Source organism: Phalangium opilio, unplaced genomic scaffold (genome assembly GCF_054372755.1).
Source record: "Phalangium opilio isolate 3A_F unplaced genomic scaffold, DU_Popi_V2 ptg000070l_1, whole genome shotgun sequence".
Classification (NCBI taxonomy): Eukaryota; Metazoa; Arthropoda; class Arachnida; order Opiliones; family Phalangiidae; genus Phalangium; species Phalangium opilio.
This window is the reverse complement of record NW_028324182.1, coordinates 4,770,483-4,792,543: the sequence shown is the minus strand read 5'-3', so window position 1 is coordinate 4,792,543 and position 22,061 is coordinate 4,770,483. Positions and strand designations below refer to the sequence as shown.

Below are 22,061 nucleotides of genomic sequence, written 5' to 3'. Positions count from 1 at the left end.
ATTCACTTCCTTTATCGAAAATATCGGGCGTTCAATGTCGTACGCGAAAAATTTTCTATCGCAGGCTGATGAAGAGGTCGAGTCTCTCTGTAAAACATGAAATTAATTATGTTACGATATTTAAGAAATCGTTTTAAATTAGCTAATTTTGTCCATTGAAAGACCAAAATGCCTGGGAAAAACTCCCCAACGAGGAGTTCTTCGTCCATCGAAGCGGGTTAGTATCATTTTTGAGCATCATAACGATTCTTTTATGGCCCCTATTCTTTACGTTAGGCCTACGGGACTCGATGATTTTGTAGACTAAAATTTAGGTTTTAACTTTTTAATTTCTTTTCAGAATTGTACTTTTTAATTGCGAAATTTTTAGAAAGTGGCCCGTGCCACAAAAGCGCCGAGGTAAGTCTCATTTCGAAGTTTGCATTACCTTTTCGCTGTTTTTTCAAAATAACACAAAGGCTTTGGTGTTTCAGGTTTTACGGAATGAGATTGAAAACTTTAAGGTTAGTTGTTCAAACTTTCACCCTCGTGTAATCCACGTGGTTAGATTTTGACATCCAAAACATTGACTTATCAAATTAGTTACTAATTTATTAACTCTAATTATTTTTAAAATAATAGTTAATGCCCAAACGCCTTGATTGGCTGGGAAATGAGCATGATAGAACTTTCAGTGATCTGGTAAGTAAAATTTAATTTTAATTAACTTAATTAAATTTAACTAATGTCAATTAAATTAGTTTAATACATTGTTTATTACAAAAATTCCAAGTTTCGCTTATTTACTCGTTTTAATTACTTAATTTCAATGGTTATATTTAATTAGTTGTTATTTAATTTAATTTCGATTAATTTTTGTGAATTAAGTGCTATTTTTGTGGGGGAAAATATGTTTGCGCCCCCTTAGGTGTAGGGAATCGATTTCTGAAAAGATTCCGCCTTAATGCCTAAGCCACGCCTATTGAGATGTCATTGGCTGAGGCAGATTTCTTGCCCGATACTATAGTGTCATCCCCCGTTTTGTCGGGAAGTGGCAGTAGCTTCCCTTGACTGTATTAGCGTTGCCTACGTTAATCAAGGCCTGTGCGCGATAGTTTCGAAGGGGCGACTTTTTAAGAAATGAGACTTCTTATTTTACCGTGAGATTTCATTAATAGCAGGACCGAAACGCGCGCGAAAATGAGTATATAACATTCTAAGCGCGAGAAAATGAACATTTCAATTTATTTAGGTCCAGGTGAGAGAATTTGGCAACTTAAATTGCCAAAATAAAAATAAAAATCGGCGCCGCGCACAGGCCTCGATTAACGTAGGCAACGGTATTAGCATGGATAAAGAATGCGCGTGAGGAAATAGTTTTCACTCTACAGGATAGGCAACTCCCTATCTCGGACCACAGCTTATTGATAAAATTCCGTCAGGAATTTTCCATTGATACTCAATCCGAAATCGTAGATTCGTAATGCTAATCTCTAAGGAGCTTAACATTACGAGGTGGATAATTTTTTGCGAGTTAGACCCAAGATTTGGCGACCAAGGGGGTACACGTTTTAACAACCTAACTTTACAGTACTAGCAAAGGCAGAAAAGGTAGTGTCTCAAATTAAGGTCACGTGATTTTTCAAAAAACCTTTTGTGCCTACTTTTTGTCTCGCTAAACCTAAGGTTAAAATTATCACAATGAAATACCTGGAGTTTTTTATAATTATCAGGTAGTTTCACGCGGATTAAACGTAAATATATAGCATAGTGCGCTTTTATACATTGCATTGTATTTCCCGACCATTCCAACTGTAAGTTGCGATTGGGTTTGACAATTCCAGAGCTAATTTATTTCCTAAAAAAAAAGGACCAGATATTAGACATAAACGAGTTTTGCTTTCGCAGTCCTTAAAAAACTGCATTTATACACAATCCTTGGTGACACTTTTTCAAACCCACAAAGGGCCAGAAATTAGAAGTTATTATATGTATTGCAGTTTGAAATTAAGTTTAATCGATATGGGAAATTTGGTTTTAATCGCTTAGTTCAAACGATTGTTATCACTAGACATTTTTCAACTAAAACGGGTATAAATGCGGAGTTTCTAAAAAATCTCTGGTCAGAATTGTCGCGGGTCTATTGGGCTAAATGTTAGTTACAATCATATACTTAACTAGCTGTCACCCGCGGCGTCGCTCGCGTGTAATAAGAACTTCCATCAAAATGATATAAAAAGTGGGTAGATTTTACTGATGACTGACATTTTTGTAGCACCCTAGGAGCGAGGGCACTCGGCGTTGCCCGTCAGCCCGTCGGGACATTTTTTATTACTTTTCACGCGGACATTATTCTATAAAGAAGGGTTTTAAGTTTTTGGCCGCCATTTAAAAAGATGGCAACAAATCGAACACGCCCATAGGTCAAAGAAAACCAGTGTACTAAATACTTGCGAAATCGTTTGAAACGCGCGGACTCTGTTGCATAGAGAAGATTTTTTACATTTCTGGTCGCCATTTTTTAAGATGGCAGCGGATTGGAAAAATCTTTCTTAGTACGCGCCTACTACTTATGAGTAAGGTTCCTGCAAATTTTCAGCCTTCTAGGGCAAGTGGTTTGGGCTGGGCGTTGATTATCAGTCAGTCAGTCAGGACTTTGATTTATATAGATATAGATAAGTTAATAAGTACTACGCGATTAACGTAAGTAGCGACTAGGGTAGGGATGGCCTCCATTTTTCAAGATGGCGGCGGATTACAAAAATATTTCTTAATGATCATCTACTAGTTAAGAATAACGTCCCTGCGAAATTTCAACTTCCTAAGTAAAAAGGTTCGGTCTGGGCGTTAAATTATAAGTCAGTCATGACGATACAATTGTGGATGGAGCTAAAAAGAAAGTGTTACGTAATCTTTCCGCATTTTATCGCGTCTGTTTCCGGTACCATTTTTCCGCATTCCCAAAATGTCGGCTTCTATTGTGCCTGTCTGGGGAATGCTACATTCTTGGGGAAACCCCTCCTGAAGGTGGTCCCCAACCCGTTGGTATGTAGTATCTGCACTGTTAAAGCGGCATCCTTGAAGTATAGCGAGCCTCGCAGCTGGGAAACCCCACCGCGCCGGCGCCCAGACTTCAAAGCTCAAAGGTGCCGCCGCGCGTGCGCCTTCCGAATACCGGGAATCCTCCGTGCGGAGTATATATTTGGAAACATTGTTAGTTGACCATAAAACCCTATAAGAAGTTGATGATTTAGGCCTTGCGTTAGAGACAAGTTTAACGGAATTTTGCAAATAACAGTATTTTTTTTTTTCTTTTAATAAAAATAATAAATTTATCGTAATGGTGGAATTCATAAACGTCGGACGAAACGAAATTTATTACTATTATTATTATTATATTGCGCGCAACGCCCTGCCTTTGCCTGTACTAAATAAGTGTTCTTCTTAAAATGCTAAAAGCTCATTTTGTATTTGTTCGCCTTAATTATTTGACATTGATAAATTTTTAGGAGAACATATTCTATACAATTTAGTATAGAAGTTTTTTGTCTCTTGGCAGCACGTACAAAGCTACGTTACATAGAGACCTAGCTTTACGCGTGCTGACAACCGATGTTGTAACAGAGTATATACAGAATAAGCTGTCGTTCGAGATAGGGAGTTGCCGATCCTATAGCGTGTAAACAAATTTCCTCACGCGCATTCTTTATCCATGGTATTAGGCTATTAAAGAATATAGCATGGATAGACAACTCCCTTCAGTCTTTACTTAAATTATATTTAAACTAAATACGAAGTAAACATAATATATGCTTCTCCCAATGCAATGCCAGGGCCCCCAGAGGTCCTATAATTCCTAGAAAATCCTATATTTTCAAAGCTCTTATTACTCGGCCTCTGTTTGTCGTAGCCCTAAGTTTTTGGTATGGTTGGATGGGGGGCAAATAGGACTTAAACATACTCAAAGGGCTTCCCTGTATCTCTAGAAGAACCAGAGTTATGAGCCTCCAAATTTGGGTGTTATGCTATTCCTATGGAGGGGGTATGTTTTTGAACATTTTGCTTAATTACTCGGCCCCTGTTATTGGAAATTTTAAAATGTTATTGGACAGTGTCTTGTGCCCTGTCTAAGCATAGGGAACAGGGCCGGAAATAAGCACAGGATCTCTTCCACCCTGAATTATTAAAATGCTAAGAGCACATTTTGTATTTGTTCGCCTTAATTATTTGAGATGGATAAGTTTTTACGAGACCAGATTCTATACGATTTCATACATGAAAATCTGAGTGTTAAGAACTTAATTTACGCCAACTGTTGGCCCATCTCGAATATTACCTTAGCGAGTTAGAAAACGTGAATACTGTTACTACATTAGCACATACGAAACTAACGCGCCCTCACCACACCAAGCTAATGCGTAATTTTTTTACGTAACTTGTTCTTAAACCAATGTAGGAAAGGAGCTGCCCACATATCAGCCCCAATCATTTATTAAAAATATGTTCAAACATTGGTCCAGTATTGGATAGAGAAATACCACCAAATGTTGCGGGAATTCAATCATTGTTAGGAGCTGGTAGGCAATCTTTGCTAAGAAAGAAAGAAGGTGAATTACCGACACGCTAACGAAATCGAAAGTTATGGAGCTAAATACGTTCTTACTGTATTTAGACTTCCAAAAACCTTCAATAACTTTAAGATCCTTGTCAACGCAACGTCATGGAATCCCAATTCAACCTCCCCTTAGTTCTCAAAATGGCTATCCTCCCAATATTAGTAAGATATTCTTTGAAACGGATCGGTTCAGGATAACGTATTAATTATTGTCTCTATCTAGCCCAAGTTCTTGTTGCCAGAGAGCAAACGGGCTTCTCTCGTCGATCTCACACCCTATCTACAAAGTTTTACGGTCGTCAACAGATGTACCGTAGGCTTCTGGGCCATTTATCTTCAGTCTATTGCGTTATGTTTGACAGAACGGGACAATACATATTCACTGTAAATGTTTCGCGTTAACTACTGTAATTGGAATTTCTTCTAAACTGCGGGTTAATGATTTTGTAAAGGGTGCTGATGATCTCCTAGTCAAAATTTGGAGCGCCAAAGATGGTAGACTTCTTTCGACTCTTCGCGGACACTCGGCGGAGATCACGGATATGGCTATCAACTACGAAAACACACTCTTAGCCGCTGGCAGTTGTGATAAAATAATTAGAGTTTGGTGTGTTAAAAGTTTAGCCCCCGTTGCCGTTCTAGTGGGCCATACTGGAATCGTCACTTCCTTACAGGTTAACACCCTTACATTAATTGACGTAACTAAATTAACACAAAGTACTCAACTAATTATTTGAACAGTTCTGTCCTTACGCCAGAGGAGACAAACGATATCTTATTTCAACAGGAAATGATGGTTGCGTCTGCTTTTGGCAATGGAGTATACGCTCCACTAGTTTTAAGTGAGAACTAAGATAAATTTGATTAGCGTTTCATCTTCAAATTAACCCATTCTTTTTTAGTCCTAAGCCTTTAAAGTTTACCGAACGAAATCGCGCTGGTGCACAGATGGTTTGCTCATCTTTTAGTCCTGGTATAAACAATAATGGAAAACTGCGGTTACATTACATGAATGAAGACCTAATACATTTTTGGGGGTTCTAGGTGGTATTTTTCTCGCAACTGGTAGTACGGATCATCATGTACGGGTATACAATATTTTAGGTGTTAATGGTCCAGAAAAAATTTGCGAACTTGAATTACACACCGTGAGTTTGTAACTTGAATACTTGATTATTAATAAGTTTCCAGATTTAATCCGTTTATTTTATAGGATCGTGTGGACAGTCTTCAATTTAGTAGTAACAGTTGTAGATTTATTACTGGCAGTAAAGATGGTACAGCTATGATTTGGGAGTATACTAGACAAAAATGGTCAACAATTCCACTCAAAATGTCTTCAAAATTACCGGGAGCTCCAACGGAAGGAGATGATGAAACGAAGCAGAAGTTGAAAGTGACCATGGTTGGATGGAGTTCTGACGATTCCGTGGTTTTCACAGCTGTTAATGACCATTCTATAAAAGTGTGGGATTCTTACACTGGTCATTTAATTCACGTGCTTGTGGTAAGATGGAGTTTCCCCATCTCGTTTTTTTTTTGGCATTGAAAGTTTTGTCACTCATCTTTGACTTTTCTTTTTCGTTTTTTTTATTTCTCCAGGGTCATGAAGATGAAATATTTGTCTTAGAAGCCAATCCAGCTGATCCTCGAATTCTCTTAAGTGGAGGACATGATGGAAGGATTATTCTATGGGACGCCATCGCTGGAATTATCATTAAGAGCTTCTTCAATGTTGTAAGTATACTATTTGTATTTACTTAATTCTTAGCATGGGCGAATACCAGTTTTTGACTGTCGAGACGAATATCGAGTGGTGAAAAAGTTTCTTATCGAATACCGAGACGAATAGTTGTTTGGGAACCGAATATCGAATAATTAGGCTTAACTTAAAATTGCCCTTATCGAATAGTTATCGAATAGTCAGAAATAGAAGGATTAATTAAAATCAATTTAAATTATATTTAGAATTTAGATGCGCTATAGAGTAGTAGCACTTCAGGCCTGTTTCCCCATAGAAACTTATACATTAAAAAGTGTAACTGCCATTACTTTTTTAAAACATTTTTAGGGTTAATATTTTTGTTTTCTCGAATAGTTAATCGAATATTTAACGAATAGTTAGTCGAATATTTAACCAATAGTTAGTCGAATATTTAACCAATAGTTAATCGAATATTTAGCGAATAGTTAATCGAATATTTAACGAATAGTTAATCGAATAGTAAAATTCACTATTCGATATTCATTCGAATACCCGAAATGGGGCTTATCGAATATCGAGACGGTTATTCGTCTCGATATTCGATCGAGTTATTCGTGTTACTCGAGTATTCGCCAATGCTTACTTAATTCTGATGTATTTATTTTGTAAATATCGATTTTTTTATCAATTTTAGATTGAAGGTCAAGGACACGGCGCGGTCTTTGATTGCAAATTCTCTCCGGACGGCATGATTTTTGCCTCGACAGATTCTCACGGTCATCTCAGTATTTTTGGATTCGGTACCAACGAAAACTACAAGAAGGTTCCTGAAGAGCAATACTTCCATACTGATTATCGCCCTTTAATTCGGGATTCCAATCATCACGTTTTGGATGAACAAACTCAATGCGCTCCTCATTTGATGCCCCCTCCTTTTTTGGTCGATATTGACGGCAACCCCTATCCCCCTCATCTTCAAAGATTAGTTCCTGGTAGGGAGAATTGTCTCGACTCCCAACTCGTTCCTTACATCGCTGTCTTTGCCGACGGTGATACTGAAATCTTGGAGCCTGTTAGGGCCCAAGATGGCGATAATCACCGTCCAACTATCGATGACATGATAGTCCGGCTTCAACAAGAACAAGGAGCCATACCGCCGCCTCAAGGAAGCGTCAGTCCGAGAGAGAATGGTATCGCCGCCGCCGCCTCCGCGAATGGTAATAATTCGGAGAGGGGGCCACTCTCTCCCAGACCATCTGGTCACAGACTTCAGTCGGGACATAGCCCGGGTCACAGTAGGGTTGGTATGAGACGGGACGGTGACATAGAAGGAGTTAGACAATCATTGGGTAACTGGCAATCGAGGGGAGGGGGAGTTCAAGCTGAAACTCCCGTTTGGATGAAGAGACTCGTGGTTAAAACCTTTAACCCGGCCTCCTTAAAACAAAATCAGTTGAGAAGGCAAATACTAGGGGATCAAGAACTGGCCCATTATAATAGAGAAAAGAAAAAAAGGGCTATTCAAGAGTCGAGAGAAGTTAGTAAACAAACAGCTTTAAAGGGAGGGTGAAGTGGAAAATCAAGTGATTTTTTATCGATTCTTCTACTAATTATAAGACCAGTCTGCATAGTGAAACATTCAGGAAATACCAACTCCGAATGATTTTAAAATTCAAATTAGGTTCAGATTTTAAGGATAATTTTAAAGAAGGACTGCCGACCAATCGCGTAACGCCCTGCCTTTTTATTAACAAAATACTCGTGGCACGTTCCGTGTTGAATAAAATTTATCACGAGATTTGATAAAATTAGGCGCGCGACGTGATAATCGTGGCGCGAGACATGGAGTGTGACACGAGAATTTTGTTAATTAAAAGGCAGGGCGTTACGCGATTGGTCGGAGGGGCTTATTTCAAGTTATCCCTAAAATCTGAACCTAATTTGAATTTTAAAATCATTCTGAGTTGGTATTTCCTGGTGTAAATGTTTCACTATGCAGACTGGTCTTATAATTAGTAGAAGAATCGATAAAAAATCACTTGATTTTCTACTTCACCCTCCCTTTAAGAGGAATTTAATTGAAGCGGAGTGCTTATATTTATCACTTTATTTCGTAGCTTTCGCATATGTATAAAAAATCCGCGGAACAATCTAAACAGAGAAAGAAAAAGACAGAACCCGATAGAAGAAGGTCAAAAAGAAATACCGGCCCCAAAACTAACGGAAGAAGTCACGTTTTTGGGGAAGACTATGAAGATCCGGATGAAATTAGTCTTAGTACAACTGATAGTTCCACCAGCCCTGATAATGGAGAACCTTGGGATGATAGTTCCGAGAATAGTGAAAGGTAATGGAACGTGAAATTTTATTTTAATTAATTAATAATAATTCATTTAAATCGCGTCAAATTAGTGATTCTGGAGACTATTCTGATTGGACTGCCGAAGCGGGTGTTAGTATAGAATCATCTCCCAAACCTCATAGATCCAGTTACAGAAAGAAAGGAAGATCCAGTGAAGAAGAGGAAAGGTCAAGAACAGAAAACGAAGGGCACAGGCAAAGGAGTCGAAGAGAAGCCAGAAAAGCGGCTCAGAGCGTGAGTGGCACTAGTTTTGAATGATGATAGTCTCGGTTTTAGTTTTTTAAAGCTATAATTTTTAAACAGAGGTCATCTAATGGAATACCAAATGAACTACCTCCGGAATACCGTCCTCCAGAATGGTTAACTGGCGTTGTACCTCATAGAGCTCCGTATGTACCTCAAATTGGCGACGAAGTAGTTTATTTTAGGCAGGGACATCAACTTTACGCTCAAGCGGTGAAAAGATCAAAAGCTTATGATATTAACATGAAAAATCAGCCTTGGAAACTGCTAAACCTCAGAGTACGAATGTTTGTTAATTAATTATTGTTTAATCTGTTTATTTAATCATTCTTTATCTTATCTAAACAGGAACAAGAGATATTAAAGATAACTAATATAAACTACGAAATTTGCCCACCTCGTCTTTGTTGCCTGACTGTTTCCATAATTGATCCTTCTTCGGAACAGTCTAACACTGACGAATTTGTTATTCGTTACCACGATATGCCGGATGTCATTGACTTCATGGTATTACGCCAGGTTTATAGCCAAGCTGTAGCTCATAATTGGAAGGCTGGAGATCGATTTAGGTCTCTGATCGATAATGCTTGGTGGTTGGGTAGAATAGAGGAACAAACTCCTTTGCACGTTGATTTTCCCGATTCCATGTTTCAATGTTTCTCTTGTTTGTGGGACAACGGAGAAATTGAAAAAATGAGTCCTTGGGATTTTGATCCTGTAGATGAAGAGAGTAAGTCTCTTTGAAATAAAATTTTTTTAATTATAACACTGTTGTAACTAAATGGCTCTCTAGGGTTCCCTACCGTTATCGGTGGAAGCGTGGAAGTTACTAGGGAAGAGCAGTTGAGCATGATGTATGTTCCAGATGATGACGAATGGCCGAGACACGGTAGAGATGAGGAAACAGAGAGATTAGTTAAAGGCATTGATATCGTGATGAAGCTTCCCTTTGGAAAACTTTTCGCCTCCCCGGTTGACCTCAATGTTTATCCGAATTACGCCATGATTATCGAGTTTCCAGTTGATCTCAGTATGATAAAAGCTAGACTGCAAAATAGGTACTATAGAAGGTTAGCCGCCGTTAAGTTTGATATACAGTTTATTGAACAAAATGCGAAAAAGTTTAACGAACCAAGGTGCGAAATAATTAAACAAGCTCGACTTGTTAATGAGATTCTTCAGAGTTACATTTTGTAAGTGTGTTTTGGTTTCTTTTTATCGGAAAAAACGGACTTAATTAATAATTTTTTAATACAGAGACTGTAAATGTGACGATATCATGGAGTTATACACTCAAATTATGGAGCATCGTCAGTCTCGTTCAACAGAGTCAGATTCTGAGGCTACCACTTCGGGTGGTGGAAGTTACGCGGCTGAAGAAATGGCTGAAAGAAGATCTAGTAGAAAAAGGTCAAGAAATTCCATCGAGAATCAAAATAAAAGGCGTAGACTGGAAACTCAGCAGTATACTTCTTCCTCTTGGAAAGAACATTGCCTTAGCTTCTTGGAATTGATTGTTGAATGCGAGGATTCGACACCTTTTCGGAATCCCGTCAGTCTCATTGACTATCCTGTATGTTGTTTGGTTTTATACTCTTTTTAACTTCTAGATCAATGTAAAAAATTTTCTTTCTAATATCTCATAGGATTATCGAGATATCATTGACCATCCGATGGATTTGAGTACAGTCAAGGAAAAACTGCAAACCAGTCAGTACAGGAGTCCAGTTGAATTCTGCAAGGATATGCGATTAATCTTCCAAAATTCAAGAAATTATAACACAAACAAGAAATCTAGGGTATGAATTATTTTATTTTGGTTTGTTAATTATTTAGTATTTAAAGGGAGGGTGAAGTAGAAAATCAAGTGATTTTTTATCGATTTTCCTACTAACTATAAGACCAGTCTGCATAGTGAAACATTCAGGAAATACCAACTCCGAATGATTTTAAAATTATTTCAAATTAGGTTCAGATTTTAAGGATAATTTTAAACAAGGACCTCCGACCAATCGCGTAACGCTCTGCCTTTTTATTAACAAAATTCTCGTGGCACGTTCCGTGTTGAATGAAATTTATCACGAGATTTGATAAAATTAGGCGCGCGACGTGGCAATCGTGGCGCGAGACATGGTGCGTGCCACGAGAATTTTGTTAATAAAAAGGCAGGGCGTTACGCGATTGGTCGGAGGTCCTTCTTTAAAATTATCCTTAAAATCTGAACCTAATTTGAATTTTAAAATCATTCGGAGTTGGTATTTCCTGAATGTTTCACTATGCAAACTGGTCTTATAATTAGTATAAGAATCGATAAAAAATCACTTGATTTTCTACTTCACCCTCCCTTTAACGCGTTTATTTATTATTTATGTTATCCTCTAGATATACTCTATGACGATACGATTGTCGGCCATGTTTGAAGAACAAATCCGCGGGGTTATAAGTGACTGGAGGTCGGCTGTAAAATACGAAGAGAAATTAAAAAACAATCAATACGTTAGTAATAGAAGAAGACCCGTGGTTGGAGCGGACACGTTTCCCTTGTCTAAGAAAAAGAAGCCTGGTTGGTCGCCTAATAGCAAGAATGTTTCTAAAAGAAATGGTCAATCGTCAAGAAGTCAGCGTAATGGGAGGCCCACCTCCAGTCACCATAATGGTGCCACTTCATCATCTAGATCCCGCAAGTCGTTGTTATTGAAGTCTACTCTAAGACACACTGGGTCCAATATTTCCAGGAGGAGAACAAATCATAGAGTTGTGGCTCAGCTCTCGGATTCCTCCGCGGCTAGCTCAAGCTCCAGAGTCTTTAGAAATGGTATTGGTAAGAGAGACTTAATTTCAGGGGTGTGCAAGTACTTGTTAAGTTCGAGTATCGAGCCGAGTACTCGACTCGATACTCGATAACAACACATTGAGATACTCGAGACAGATTCGAGTAGCTTTTTAACATCTTAAATACTCGACAAATACTCGAGTCCGAGGCTTACAACTATAGCAGACGATGAGTTCATGATCATTTATTTTGAAAATCACCTGTTCAATGTTTAATTGATCACTAGCAATCTTTTTGAACTAGTTAGATATTAGATAATTGAACATCTTCGTTATTTTCAAGAAATTTACAAAATTGCTACTCGACAAGTCAATATTTGAGACTCGATAATTACTCGAAAGAACAAACAAAATTTGACCTATCTAAATACTCGATACTCGAAAGTATTTTTGAGACTCGGCTCGATACTCGATAAGAAATTAGTTTCGATACTCGGACTCGGCTCGAAACCGAAAAAACGGGACTCGCACACCACTGCTTAATATCGTAGTTGAATTGTTTGCTTAAAACTATTATTATTGTTCGCTTTAGTGCCAAAGAAAAAGAAACCTACTAGTAGCGAAGCTGAAAGTCAAGATGACTTAAGAAACAAAGTTAAAAGGTCAACATCTTCTCAAATTGAGTTGAAGAAGAGAATTAGAAGAGGTAAGAGTTTTTTTTCTTCTTCTTCTTCTTCTTTTTTGTGTTGGATTTTTTGTGAATTAAAGCGCGTTGATTTTTTCTCAAAGCTATTTCTATGACCAATGGAGGTATACGCCATACAGCCAGACGGCGAAGAACTGTGGTTAATTACAGGGAACTTGATGAAGGGATTGATCCGGAAGAACTAGAAGACGATGACCCATACGTTCATTTAAAGAAACCGAGAAGTTATCATAAGCGAACGGAAAGTGAAACCGAGGTCAGCAGTTCCGGCAGTGGTGTTGGTGGAAGTGGAAGTGGGAGGTCTCCTAAGTTAAAAACGACATTGACTGTTAAGAGAAAGGGCAAAGACTATTCCAGCCAAGTGAAACACGAAACTAGATTTAGTTTAAGAAATAACAACTCCAGAAACCCGACTGGTAGTAGCGAATCTAGTAGCTCCAGTAGTCATAGTGACGCTGAAAAAACTGAGGTATCCGAGGCTTCGAACTCTAGCGTCGATAATCTGGCCTCTAGGAAATCGACTCGATTAAGATCTGTCCCTGAAAAACGACCCAGAAGTTCGGCTTCTTCGGTCACCTCTAGTTCTTTGAATAATTCAGACTCTAAAATTTCTTCAAACTCGGAAAGCTTCTCGGACGAGGATGGCAATACGCGGCGTTCTTCCAGAACTTCGACTCAAAATAACACTCGGGCCACCCGGAGTGCCTTACATCCCAATATGATCAGGGTAGAGTTGAAACCGCCATCTAAATTAGGGCGAATGCAAACGAGAAACCGCGGGCAAAGAACAGTCTTGTATCAGGAAGACAGTGATTACGAATACGAAGAAAGAAATGGCGGCGGCGCTGAAGGAGCCGCCATGGAAGGCTCCAGTGGTGCCAGTACAGGTGAAAATGACAATAACGAGGATATTATTATAAGGAAACGAAAAGGCTCAAAACGAGCCAGAGTTATCTTTTCGGAATGATATTTGAATTATTCTTCTAACGTCATGATTTAAATAGTTGTATATTACTAATTTACTAAATTCCAAAGTCAAGTTGAAAACAAATCCATTTTCATTCCTTTATTCTTTATAGTCAATTTAGTGTATTTAAATTTCAGAATGAAATAAAAAAAAAACTATGTAAATTAAGATAGTGTCGAAGAAGCGAAGAAGCGGTAAACACATTTTGGTCAAGTCCAAAAATTCAAAATTAAAATTGGCATTTTTTTAATTTTTTTCAATTCATCGGGTTATAAAGACATAACCATAACCTACAACAAAAATTGTGTCAGTTATTGCAGCCAACTTTTATGATTGCAGATGAGATATGAATTGTCATTGTAATATTTAATGAAATCATCACACCATTTTTTGCGTTTCTCATGATGTTTGTAATAAAGACCATGTATATTATTAAAAAATAATTTTCGTTTTATCATACAATATCAACTGTTTGCGTCAATTTTACATTAAGTGTTCTTAAGGAGTTACAAAACGAGCAAATGTGAGGAAATAACATCAGAAAAGTAAGGTAAAACCAATGGGGAACGCGTGACGTGGATTTGAATGGAAAAATCCATAATCCTCTTCTTAATCCATCTCTTAAATGATGAGTTGTAATTGCAATAAGAAGACAGAACCCGATTTTATTATAGAACTCGTTGCCTTCAAAGTAATTAAGGATAAATATTGTTATCGGCAAAAGAAGCATGGCTGTTGTACAGTGAAATGGTGGTCTTTGAGACAAGGAAGTCGCATCCTGCAACAAAATACATTTCAGTTCTCCACCGTTACTTTCAATTCCCTGAAATGTTAACTAACTTTAATGCTTAAACTTCTTGCGCTTAAGAAGTGATCAATGTCAATGGCTGATGCGAAAACTCCACATATTAATGGGGAGTTACTTATCACGGATATTACAAATTTATGCGTCGTAAATTTACAAAATTCTTGTAAATATTTCGCGTCTGTTTGGAGACAGAATGTTAGCATGCATAAAAACGCGTGAGAAAAGTGAATAAAGTTATCAAAGACGGCTCTAGACCACGGATTCTTCTGTACTTGGAGAAGAGGGCCGATGTTAGGAAAATGTTCGGTTATTGTGTAAATTATAAGCTGAGAAGAATAGAGAAGAAACAGTGTAATGTAGTAAAACATCGCAGTTGAAGTTCTCCTTCTATGTTACATGTTAATTAGTTTTCGTTTTAAAATTATAGCAGATGTGCTTGACTGACAGATGACGGTGGGAAATTGGAAATGACCATTTACTAGAAAGGAAAAAAAAAATCAAAGATCAACTAAAAATTATTAGTTTGGATAACTTTAATCAGAAGTAAATTTACTTCTGCTTTAATCCACCTTATTCCCTAATCAGGTGATTATTGTAGTTTCCACGCTGTGACATAAAAGGGGTCTCGCTTGGTTCGGTTGGACAAATTCGTTCACTAATTCTTTTTCTTCTCATTTGTTCTGTTATTATTTATTATTATTATTATTATTACTATTTTTTAATTTTTTTTTTCTTTCCCATTTTCAATTTGTGTGTAACTGAGTCGGGCCGCTATAAGCCTCTGGCTTTCTTTTTACCTGTTAACATGCTGTTAATAAACATTATTATTATTATTATAGTGTATACAAGAAAACTATGTGTGTGGTGTGCAAATCCGATCTCTTTTGGTTAATTATAAGTATATTCTCCACTGTACAGATACACTGAAAGGGGACTCGGAGTCTCACCTTTGTACGTGTATAGAGTAGTGGCACTCCATGTTAACTACCCATAGAGTTTAATACAGTCAAAGGGAGGGTGGTGCCATTACTCTATACAAGAAAACTATGTGTGGGGTGTGCAAATCCGATCTTTTTTGGTTAAATATAAGTATATTCTCCACTGTACGGTGTACCGTTAAATAAAAGGGGTCTGACTGATTTGTGGTGTTCCGCACTGAACTCAGAACTGAACTGAAGTACAATCGCCTTTGTAAGTGTATACGAGAAAACTATTTGTGTGGTGTGCAAAATGGAGCTTTTTTGGTCAAATATAAGCATATTCTCCAGTGTAAAGTAACACCGTCTACAAGTTGCCCATGTGTGTGGTGTGCAAATCCGATCTCTTTTGGTCAAATATAAGTATATTCCCCAGTGTACAGATACACCGTCAAATAAAGTAGAGACGGGAGGTTAAGAAAAGCGAGGCGAGAGCTGTGAGGCTGAGGCCAAGAATGATTCGATCGAAAAAAGCGCTCGCTAAGCCTAATTGCGGATTTGTGGTTGAAGAGTGGTATCGATGTGTGCGCGGTTAAAAATGAATTTTGAAGTTTAAAATATCCATGTAATCTACGATAATATATTGAAATAACAGAGTATTCTATGATTTGCGACACTTGAGGTAAGATTGATTAAGTGGGGAATTTAAGAAAGTGAATCCAACACTGTTGCCGCTGATATGATTTAAGCCTTGGCTTTATTTTAACACCATTTCTCTGTGGTAGTGGTACCCAGTTACCCGACCCCTGGGCGGCTGGGCCTTACGGTTAGGGGCCGGGACGGGATTTACGGTGAAAGCTAAGAAATTACCTTCCACAATGACCATATTATTTAAGTTAGGCCAACAATTCGTATAGAATGTTTGTTTGAATTTGTATCAATTTAAATATATGGTCCCTAACCATCCATAAAATAGTGTTTGTTTGAAAAAAGTGTCTTTGACATCTGTCTAATAAATGCCTAATATTGATGAGTCCTTTATTATGCCCATTTTAAAGAGAGAATTGATAGTTTTTAGGTTCTAATTTCTGAAATTATTAGTCGTTGTTGTGATGTACCTAATTGAATTATAGAATATGGTTAATAAGGTCTTATTATTATTATTATTAGGTGCATCATGACATCTACTGAAGCTTCCCCTCAGATTAAGAGGGTAAGTTTAAGCCCTGGTGCTTTATTTTGACTAGTTAAATTATTACCCTAGTACATTAGTTAATAGCTTCATTATTGTAAATACAAATTCGCTAAAATAGGTTTGCCTACAGAAGGAAGAACTCGAGTTATTGTCTAAAGATGATATAATAGAACAGTAAGATAAAACAAATTCAATCCTCGGTTTCAAGGACTCACCCTAATCATTTTCAACATAATCTCTAGATGGGTCTTACAAGACAAATATATAAACTCTTTAGAGCTTAAATCAGGGGAAGTTGAAAATTGTATGTTACTTAACTTTTTTCAATTAATTAATTTAGGGGTGTGCGGGTACCCAATACCCGAAATATGACTATTGGAAACTACTAATACTCCCCCCCCCCTACCGTGTCAATCTGAAACAGGTCGTCAACTTGTCAGGTATTCATGGAATCGCTGGTAGATAAATAGGAATCGAGGTGAAAGGGGGACCACCCACTGTCCAGTTTAGAAAAAATAGGAATTGAGGTGAAAGGGGGACCACCCACTGTCCAGTTTAAAAAAATAGGAATCGGAGGTGAAAGGGGGTCCACCCACTGTCCAGTTTAAAAAAATAGGAATCGGAGGTGAAAGGGGGACCACCCACTGTCCAGTTTAAAAAAATAGGAATCGGAGGTGAAAGGGGGACCACCCACTGTCCAGTTTAAAAAAATAGGAATCGGAGGTGAAAGGGGGACCACCCACTGTCCAGTTTAAAAAAATAGGAATCGGAGGTGAAAGGGGGACCACCCACTGTCCAGTTTAAAAAAATGGGAATCGGAGGTGAAAGGGGGGACCACCTACTGTCCAGTTTAGAAAAAATGGGAATCAGAGGTGAAAGGGGGGACCACCTACTGTCCAGTTTAGAAAAAATGGGAATCAGAGGTGAAAGGGGGGACCACCTACTGTCCAGTTTAGAAAAAATGGGAATCAGAGGTGAAAGGGGGGACCACCTACTGTCCAGTTTAGAAAAAATGGGAATCAGAGGTGAAAGGGGGACCACCCACTGTCCAGTTTAGAAAAAATAGGAATCAGAGGTGAAAGGGGGCGACCACCCACTGTCCAGTTTAGAAAAAATAGGAATCAGAGGTGAAAGGGGAACCACCCACTGTCCAGTTTAGAAATAATGGAAATGACGGAATTACATGAAACACTGTTTCAATGTTGTGAAATTTAGTTCACATAAAGTAAACGTTCTGTGGTAGCTTCTTTCTGAGCTAGACTAGAATCCCCACGCAACACGACACACATCTACACACATATATCATCCCATTGCCAGTATTCTGTATTGAAATAAGACTAAGGGTTAAGAAGGAGAAAGCGGAACCAAAAGTTAGAGGAAGCATCAAAAAGAAATAAATTAAGAAAGACCATACATTGAAGAACCTAGAATTGAGATATAACTGTAAAAATTAACCCTAACTACCCGAAAAATTTTGGGTACCCACCCCCATAACTTTAATACCGACTGTTACCCGACAACCATTTTTCAGCTAAGCTGCCTAAGAACAATATTTTTGATTACCCAATTCGAAATTGAAAAATCACTGCCCGCACACCTCTATTATTCATAAGAGTTTTCTATATAGCTAACTGAAATATTTTAAATTAGCTGAGCTAGTAAGCTTACGGGAGTCTGAAGAGAAGCTAAAACAACAACAGTTAGAAGCTACAAGACGGGAAAACATTTTAGTAATGAGGCTGACAACTAAGGAACAAGAGATGCAAGAATACGCGGTAAGATTTTATAAGACGTGTGTGTAGAACTAATTAGATAAGCTTTGTTATCAACTAACCTTTTACTGTTACCGAACAAGAACTAAATCTAATATTTTATTATTATTATTTTTTTTCTTTTACTTTTTTATTGAAAATACCATCTTGATCGTCGCCTGGAATATTTTTGGTGGCAGAGTCAAATTCAAGAATTGAAGCAGAGTCAAGTACCGACTGTCGCTCAGCTTAGAGCGGCGTTATTGGATCCGGCAGTCAATTTGGTTTTTGAAAGGATGAGAAAAGAAGTGGATGGACTAAAAGCTCGTTTGGAGGAAACTCAGAATGAGCTTAGCGCATGGAAATTCACTCCTGACAGGTGCGATGAGCTTTACCGGGCATCCCCTTCTAACTCTCTGGAACATTGCTCGTACTTCTACTTAATAATACGGCTGACCCTTTTCGAGACTCTTAGACTGAAAAAATATCTTAAGTATTTTCTTGTAGACATTTTCACAAACTTTAGTTTCAGCAATAGAATCAAGCCTCTAATATTTCGTAGAAAAGACATTATATATCGCGAAAAACAAAAAAACTGTCTTTTCAAGACGAAAACGCAATTTAATTCGAGTAAAGAGACGACCTTCAGTGGTGAAACTGAATCATTTTAAGAGAGAACAAAAAAAATTGAGAAAAATCTCGTATCGCGGGCGGGAGAAACACCATCGAACTCCGTCTTTCTTTACGCGCCTAATTGACTACAAAATTAACTTTCTAAAACATGAAAAAAGTTACAGACTTTGACTAAAAAAATGGCCATGCCATAAATAATCACGTAAATGCGACTTTAGTTAAAAGTTGTACTCAAAAAAGTTACGGCTTTTAAAGGTCAGTTTTTAGAGAAAAAAAAAAGATGGTGGATAGAGTTTGTTTGTTCCAAAATAAAAACTTAGGACTGTTGAAATAGATGAAAAGAAGAATAATGATAACAATGACTTGAAAATGAAAAATTGCATTTTGTTTTTGTCACATTTTGTGTCTCTTTCGCAAGTATTAACAAAAAATGTGTTTGTATCGCTGTCAGGGGTGTGCGAGTACTCGTTAAGTTCGAGTATCGAGCCGAGTACTCGACTCGATACTCGATAACAACACATTGAGATACTCGAGACAGATTCGAGTAGCTTTTTAACATCTTAAATACTCGACAAATACTCGAGTCCGAGGCTTACAACTATAGCAGACGATGAGTTCATGATCATTTATTTTGAAAATCACCTGTTCAATGTTTAATTGATCACGAACAATCTTTTTGAACTAGTTAGATATTAGATAATTGAACATCTTCGTTATTTTCAAGAAATTTACAAAATTGCTACTCGACAAGTCAATATTTGAGACTCGATAATTACTCGAAAGAACAAACAAAATTTGACCTATCTAAATACTCGATACTCGAAAGTATTTTTGAGACTCGGCTCGATACTCGATAAGAAATTAGTTTCGATACTCGGACTCGGCTTGAAACCGAAAAAACGGGACTCGCACACCACTGATCGCTGTTAAGTCTCAACTGTTCTTAGTTTTTCTTTTGGAAAACTAAACTCAATGGGTTGTACGTACATTTAATTGAACATTGCCTTAAGGGTCATTGGGGTTCTTTTAGAATTAGGCCTGTTTTGAATTTCATATGAAAAAAAATAATTTTTAGATTCATTGCCAAGTTTTGTCGAGCGTAACAATAATTTCGAGTAAGCTTCTACTGTCGTTGGTAACACAAAACTTTTTTCCAGCAATGTAAGAGTTTGTGAAAGAAAAGAAGGTTATCAATAAGAGGGGATCAGTTTAAAAAGGGTTACTGTACATTTTACAACCTATTAGACGTACCTTTTTTTTTTTCTTTTGCTCTTTTATTGTATAGCAACACTGGGAAACGTCTAATGGCAAAATGTAGATCTCTCTACCAAGAGAACGAAGAACTCGGTAAAATGATATCGGCGGGTCGCTTAGCTAAGCTCGAAGGCGATTTGGCATTACAGAGAAATTTTAGCGAAGAGATGAAGAAAAGTCAAACGGGTATATAGCTTAATTTAGAGACGGACAAAATTGGCGTCAGACTTACGATGGCCGTTTTGTTTGATTAGAGTTGGACGAATTCCTACAAGAGTTAGACGAAGACGTTGAGGGAATGCAGAGTACTATAATATATCTCCAACAGAAGCTGCGAGAGGCTAAAGAACAATTGAAGAAACTTCAAGCGGAAAACGACCTGCTTTCCAATAATTCCTCCACGAATTTTAGTGAAATTAAAGAAAGCAACGCGAAGATAATGATACCCAAAGTCGATTCGGTTAATACTATCGAAGCCACTGAAAATAATGGCAATACGGATAATATAACAAACCACGACCCTAATAGGACCAACGGAGATAAGTCCCCTTACTCCCTTACCATAAATTCTCCCAGGACACCTACAGAGAATTTCGAGTTACCTTCTACACCGGAAGCGCTAGAGATGGAAACTTCGAGAGCTTGTGACTCTCCTCCACCCGTTGTTCTTCGGTTAAACTCTCCTAGCACACCTCCGGAGGTAAACACTTTGGAAGAAAGGACATCTATGACCCTGACCCATTCGGCTTCTACCCCACCCGAACTTCCAAGCACTCCCGAACCGGAAGCTTCACCAGATTCATCGTGTATTGAAAAAGAAATAGCAGCCAATCAACCTCGAAAAATATTGCCTTCGACGGGTTTAGAAAAACCCGCTTTGATCCACGAAAATGGCCTAAAACAAGGCGTCATTTGTTACGGGCATCAGTCTGTATTAGTCGGGAGTCCTCCTATCGATTACAAACGCGAAACCGCAGCAAAGGTTCAACAACCAGACCCTATCGTTGATGAAACAACGACTCGAGGCGTGTTAAACAATGTCAGGAACCAACACAATGCGGAGGTAGAAAAGATGGAGATAAATGACTCTGTGACCAACAAAATAGAACCTTCAGAGTCCTCCTTACCCTTAGACCTTGTTAAAAAGTCCGGAGAGTTTTTGGTAAATCATAATAATCCCAGTCCCGTTAGTGGCGTTGTTGTAACTAGCAACATTGTAACTCCCATCGTTTCTACCCCAAACTCTGCCGAGCAAATTGCGACAAACGTCATCGTGCGCGATGGGGGTAATGTCGCTACAACATTATGTACGAACGAAGGGATTTCTCCAGTGATTGTGCCGCCAAAAATTAGATTGTTGGCCGCTGTACAAAATTCGGATTCTACCCCTCCTCTGGCTTCGTCACCCTCGCCGCCTCTGTCACCCAACCCGCTGCCAGTTTCAGTATCGCCAGAACGAACGAAAAGAACTCGACCATTATCCGATGAAGAGGAAAATACGAATAGTACCTCGGATTTAATAATATCCAGTCCCAAAAAGCGCAAACTAATGGCTATAGAGTCTTTAAATTCCACTAGCCCTGGTAACGACGCCATAGACACTCCCTCTTCTCCGACTGGGGACAAGAATTTATCCGTGGATATAGATACGGAGGTTCAGGTGGCTCAAACATTAGCTTGCTGGGCAGCCGCCAGCAGTAAAGAACGCACTCGCCCAAAATCTCCGGATACCGATCAAAGAGTAACTGGGTTATTGGGGAATGGTGACGCTGTAGATGACTCAAAAAGAGACGAGGGTCAATCGTGAATAAGTGAATTTTAGCTAAACCTAAGGCTTATTCTAATAAAGCCCCCCCAATTCATAAACGGAAATAAACACGAAACAAATTTTATTGGTATTTACCTTTTCCCGTTTACCCCAGGAACAGTTTTCACAAATACCATTTTCATTTTTCATTTTAATCATGTACCCGCGCAGTATGTAAGATTTAATTGATTCTACAGATGTCAACTTGAGAAGCTTTTTTTTCTGTCTTGTCTTAAATAAATAATGGTTAAAGGAAAAATAAACAATGCTCTCGCAATAAATTCTTGAATAAACTACGTAATTTAAGTCTTCTATTCAAAGTAAGTTTATTTAAAGTTGACAGTCGT

At 38.1% G+C, this 22,061-nt stretch overlaps 2 protein-coding genes and 1 long non-coding RNA gene across 5 annotated transcripts; 2 read left to right on the top strand and 1 right to left on the bottom strand.

Moving 5' to 3' along the window:
* The first annotated feature begins 18 nt into the window (after window positions 1-18).
* BRWD3 (bromodomain and WD repeat-containing protein) lies at window positions 19-13,813 on the top strand. Of its 2 annotated transcripts, none has more exons than XM_089842669.1 (24): window positions 19-217; window positions 341-399; window positions 474-503; window positions 622-681; window positions 4,436-4,586; window positions 4,652-4,756; window positions 4,818-4,978; window positions 5,047-5,268; window positions 5,336-5,436; window positions 5,497-5,567; window positions 5,639-5,742; window positions 5,808-6,101; window positions 6,197-6,331; window positions 6,994-7,836; window positions 8,417-8,646; window positions 8,712-8,895; window positions 8,965-9,183; window positions 9,253-9,634; window positions 9,698-10,097; window positions 10,162-10,477; window positions 10,551-10,703; window positions 11,287-11,719; window positions 12,269-12,382; window positions 12,466-13,813. In XM_089842669.1, exons 1-24 carry the CDS (start codon window positions 169-171, stop codon window positions 13,347-13,349), a joined length of 5,700 nt encoding a protein of 1,899 aa, XP_089698795.1. In that variant the 5' UTR covers window positions 19-168; the 3' UTR covers window positions 13,350-13,813. The 2 variants fall into 2 exon arrangements, with proteins under 2 accessions (XP_089698795.1, XP_089698794.1); XM_089842668.1 differs by having other exon boundaries at window positions 11,287-11,725.
* Window positions 13,814-14,220: 407 nt separating this feature from the next.
* LOC149661222 (uncharacterized) lies at window positions 14,221-15,090 on the bottom strand. 2 transcript variants are annotated; one of them, XR_016368814.1, is made up of 3 exons: window positions 14,955-15,090; window positions 14,711-14,837; window positions 14,221-14,635 (listed from the first exon to the last, which is right to left on the bottom strand). It is a non-coding gene; the product is annotated as an uncharacterized LOC149661222 (long non-coding RNA). The 2 variants fall into 2 exon arrangements; XR_016368815.1 differs by having other exon boundaries at window positions 14,727-14,837.
* Window positions 15,091-15,614: 524 nt separating this feature from the next.
* Window positions 15,615-22,003, top strand: LOC149661221 (uncharacterized). Its single transcript, XM_089842670.1, has 8 exons — window positions 15,615-15,756; window positions 16,245-16,287; window positions 16,388-16,443; window positions 16,512-16,573; window positions 17,920-18,044; window positions 18,221-18,399; window positions 19,939-20,093; window positions 20,162-22,003. Exons 2-8 carry the CDS (start codon window positions 16,252-16,254, stop codon window positions 21,712-21,714), a joined length of 2,166 nt encoding a protein of 721 aa, XP_089698796.1. The 5' UTR covers window positions 15,615-15,756; window positions 16,245-16,251; the 3' UTR covers window positions 21,715-22,003.
* The last annotated feature ends 58 nt before the right edge of the window (window positions 22,004-22,061 follow it).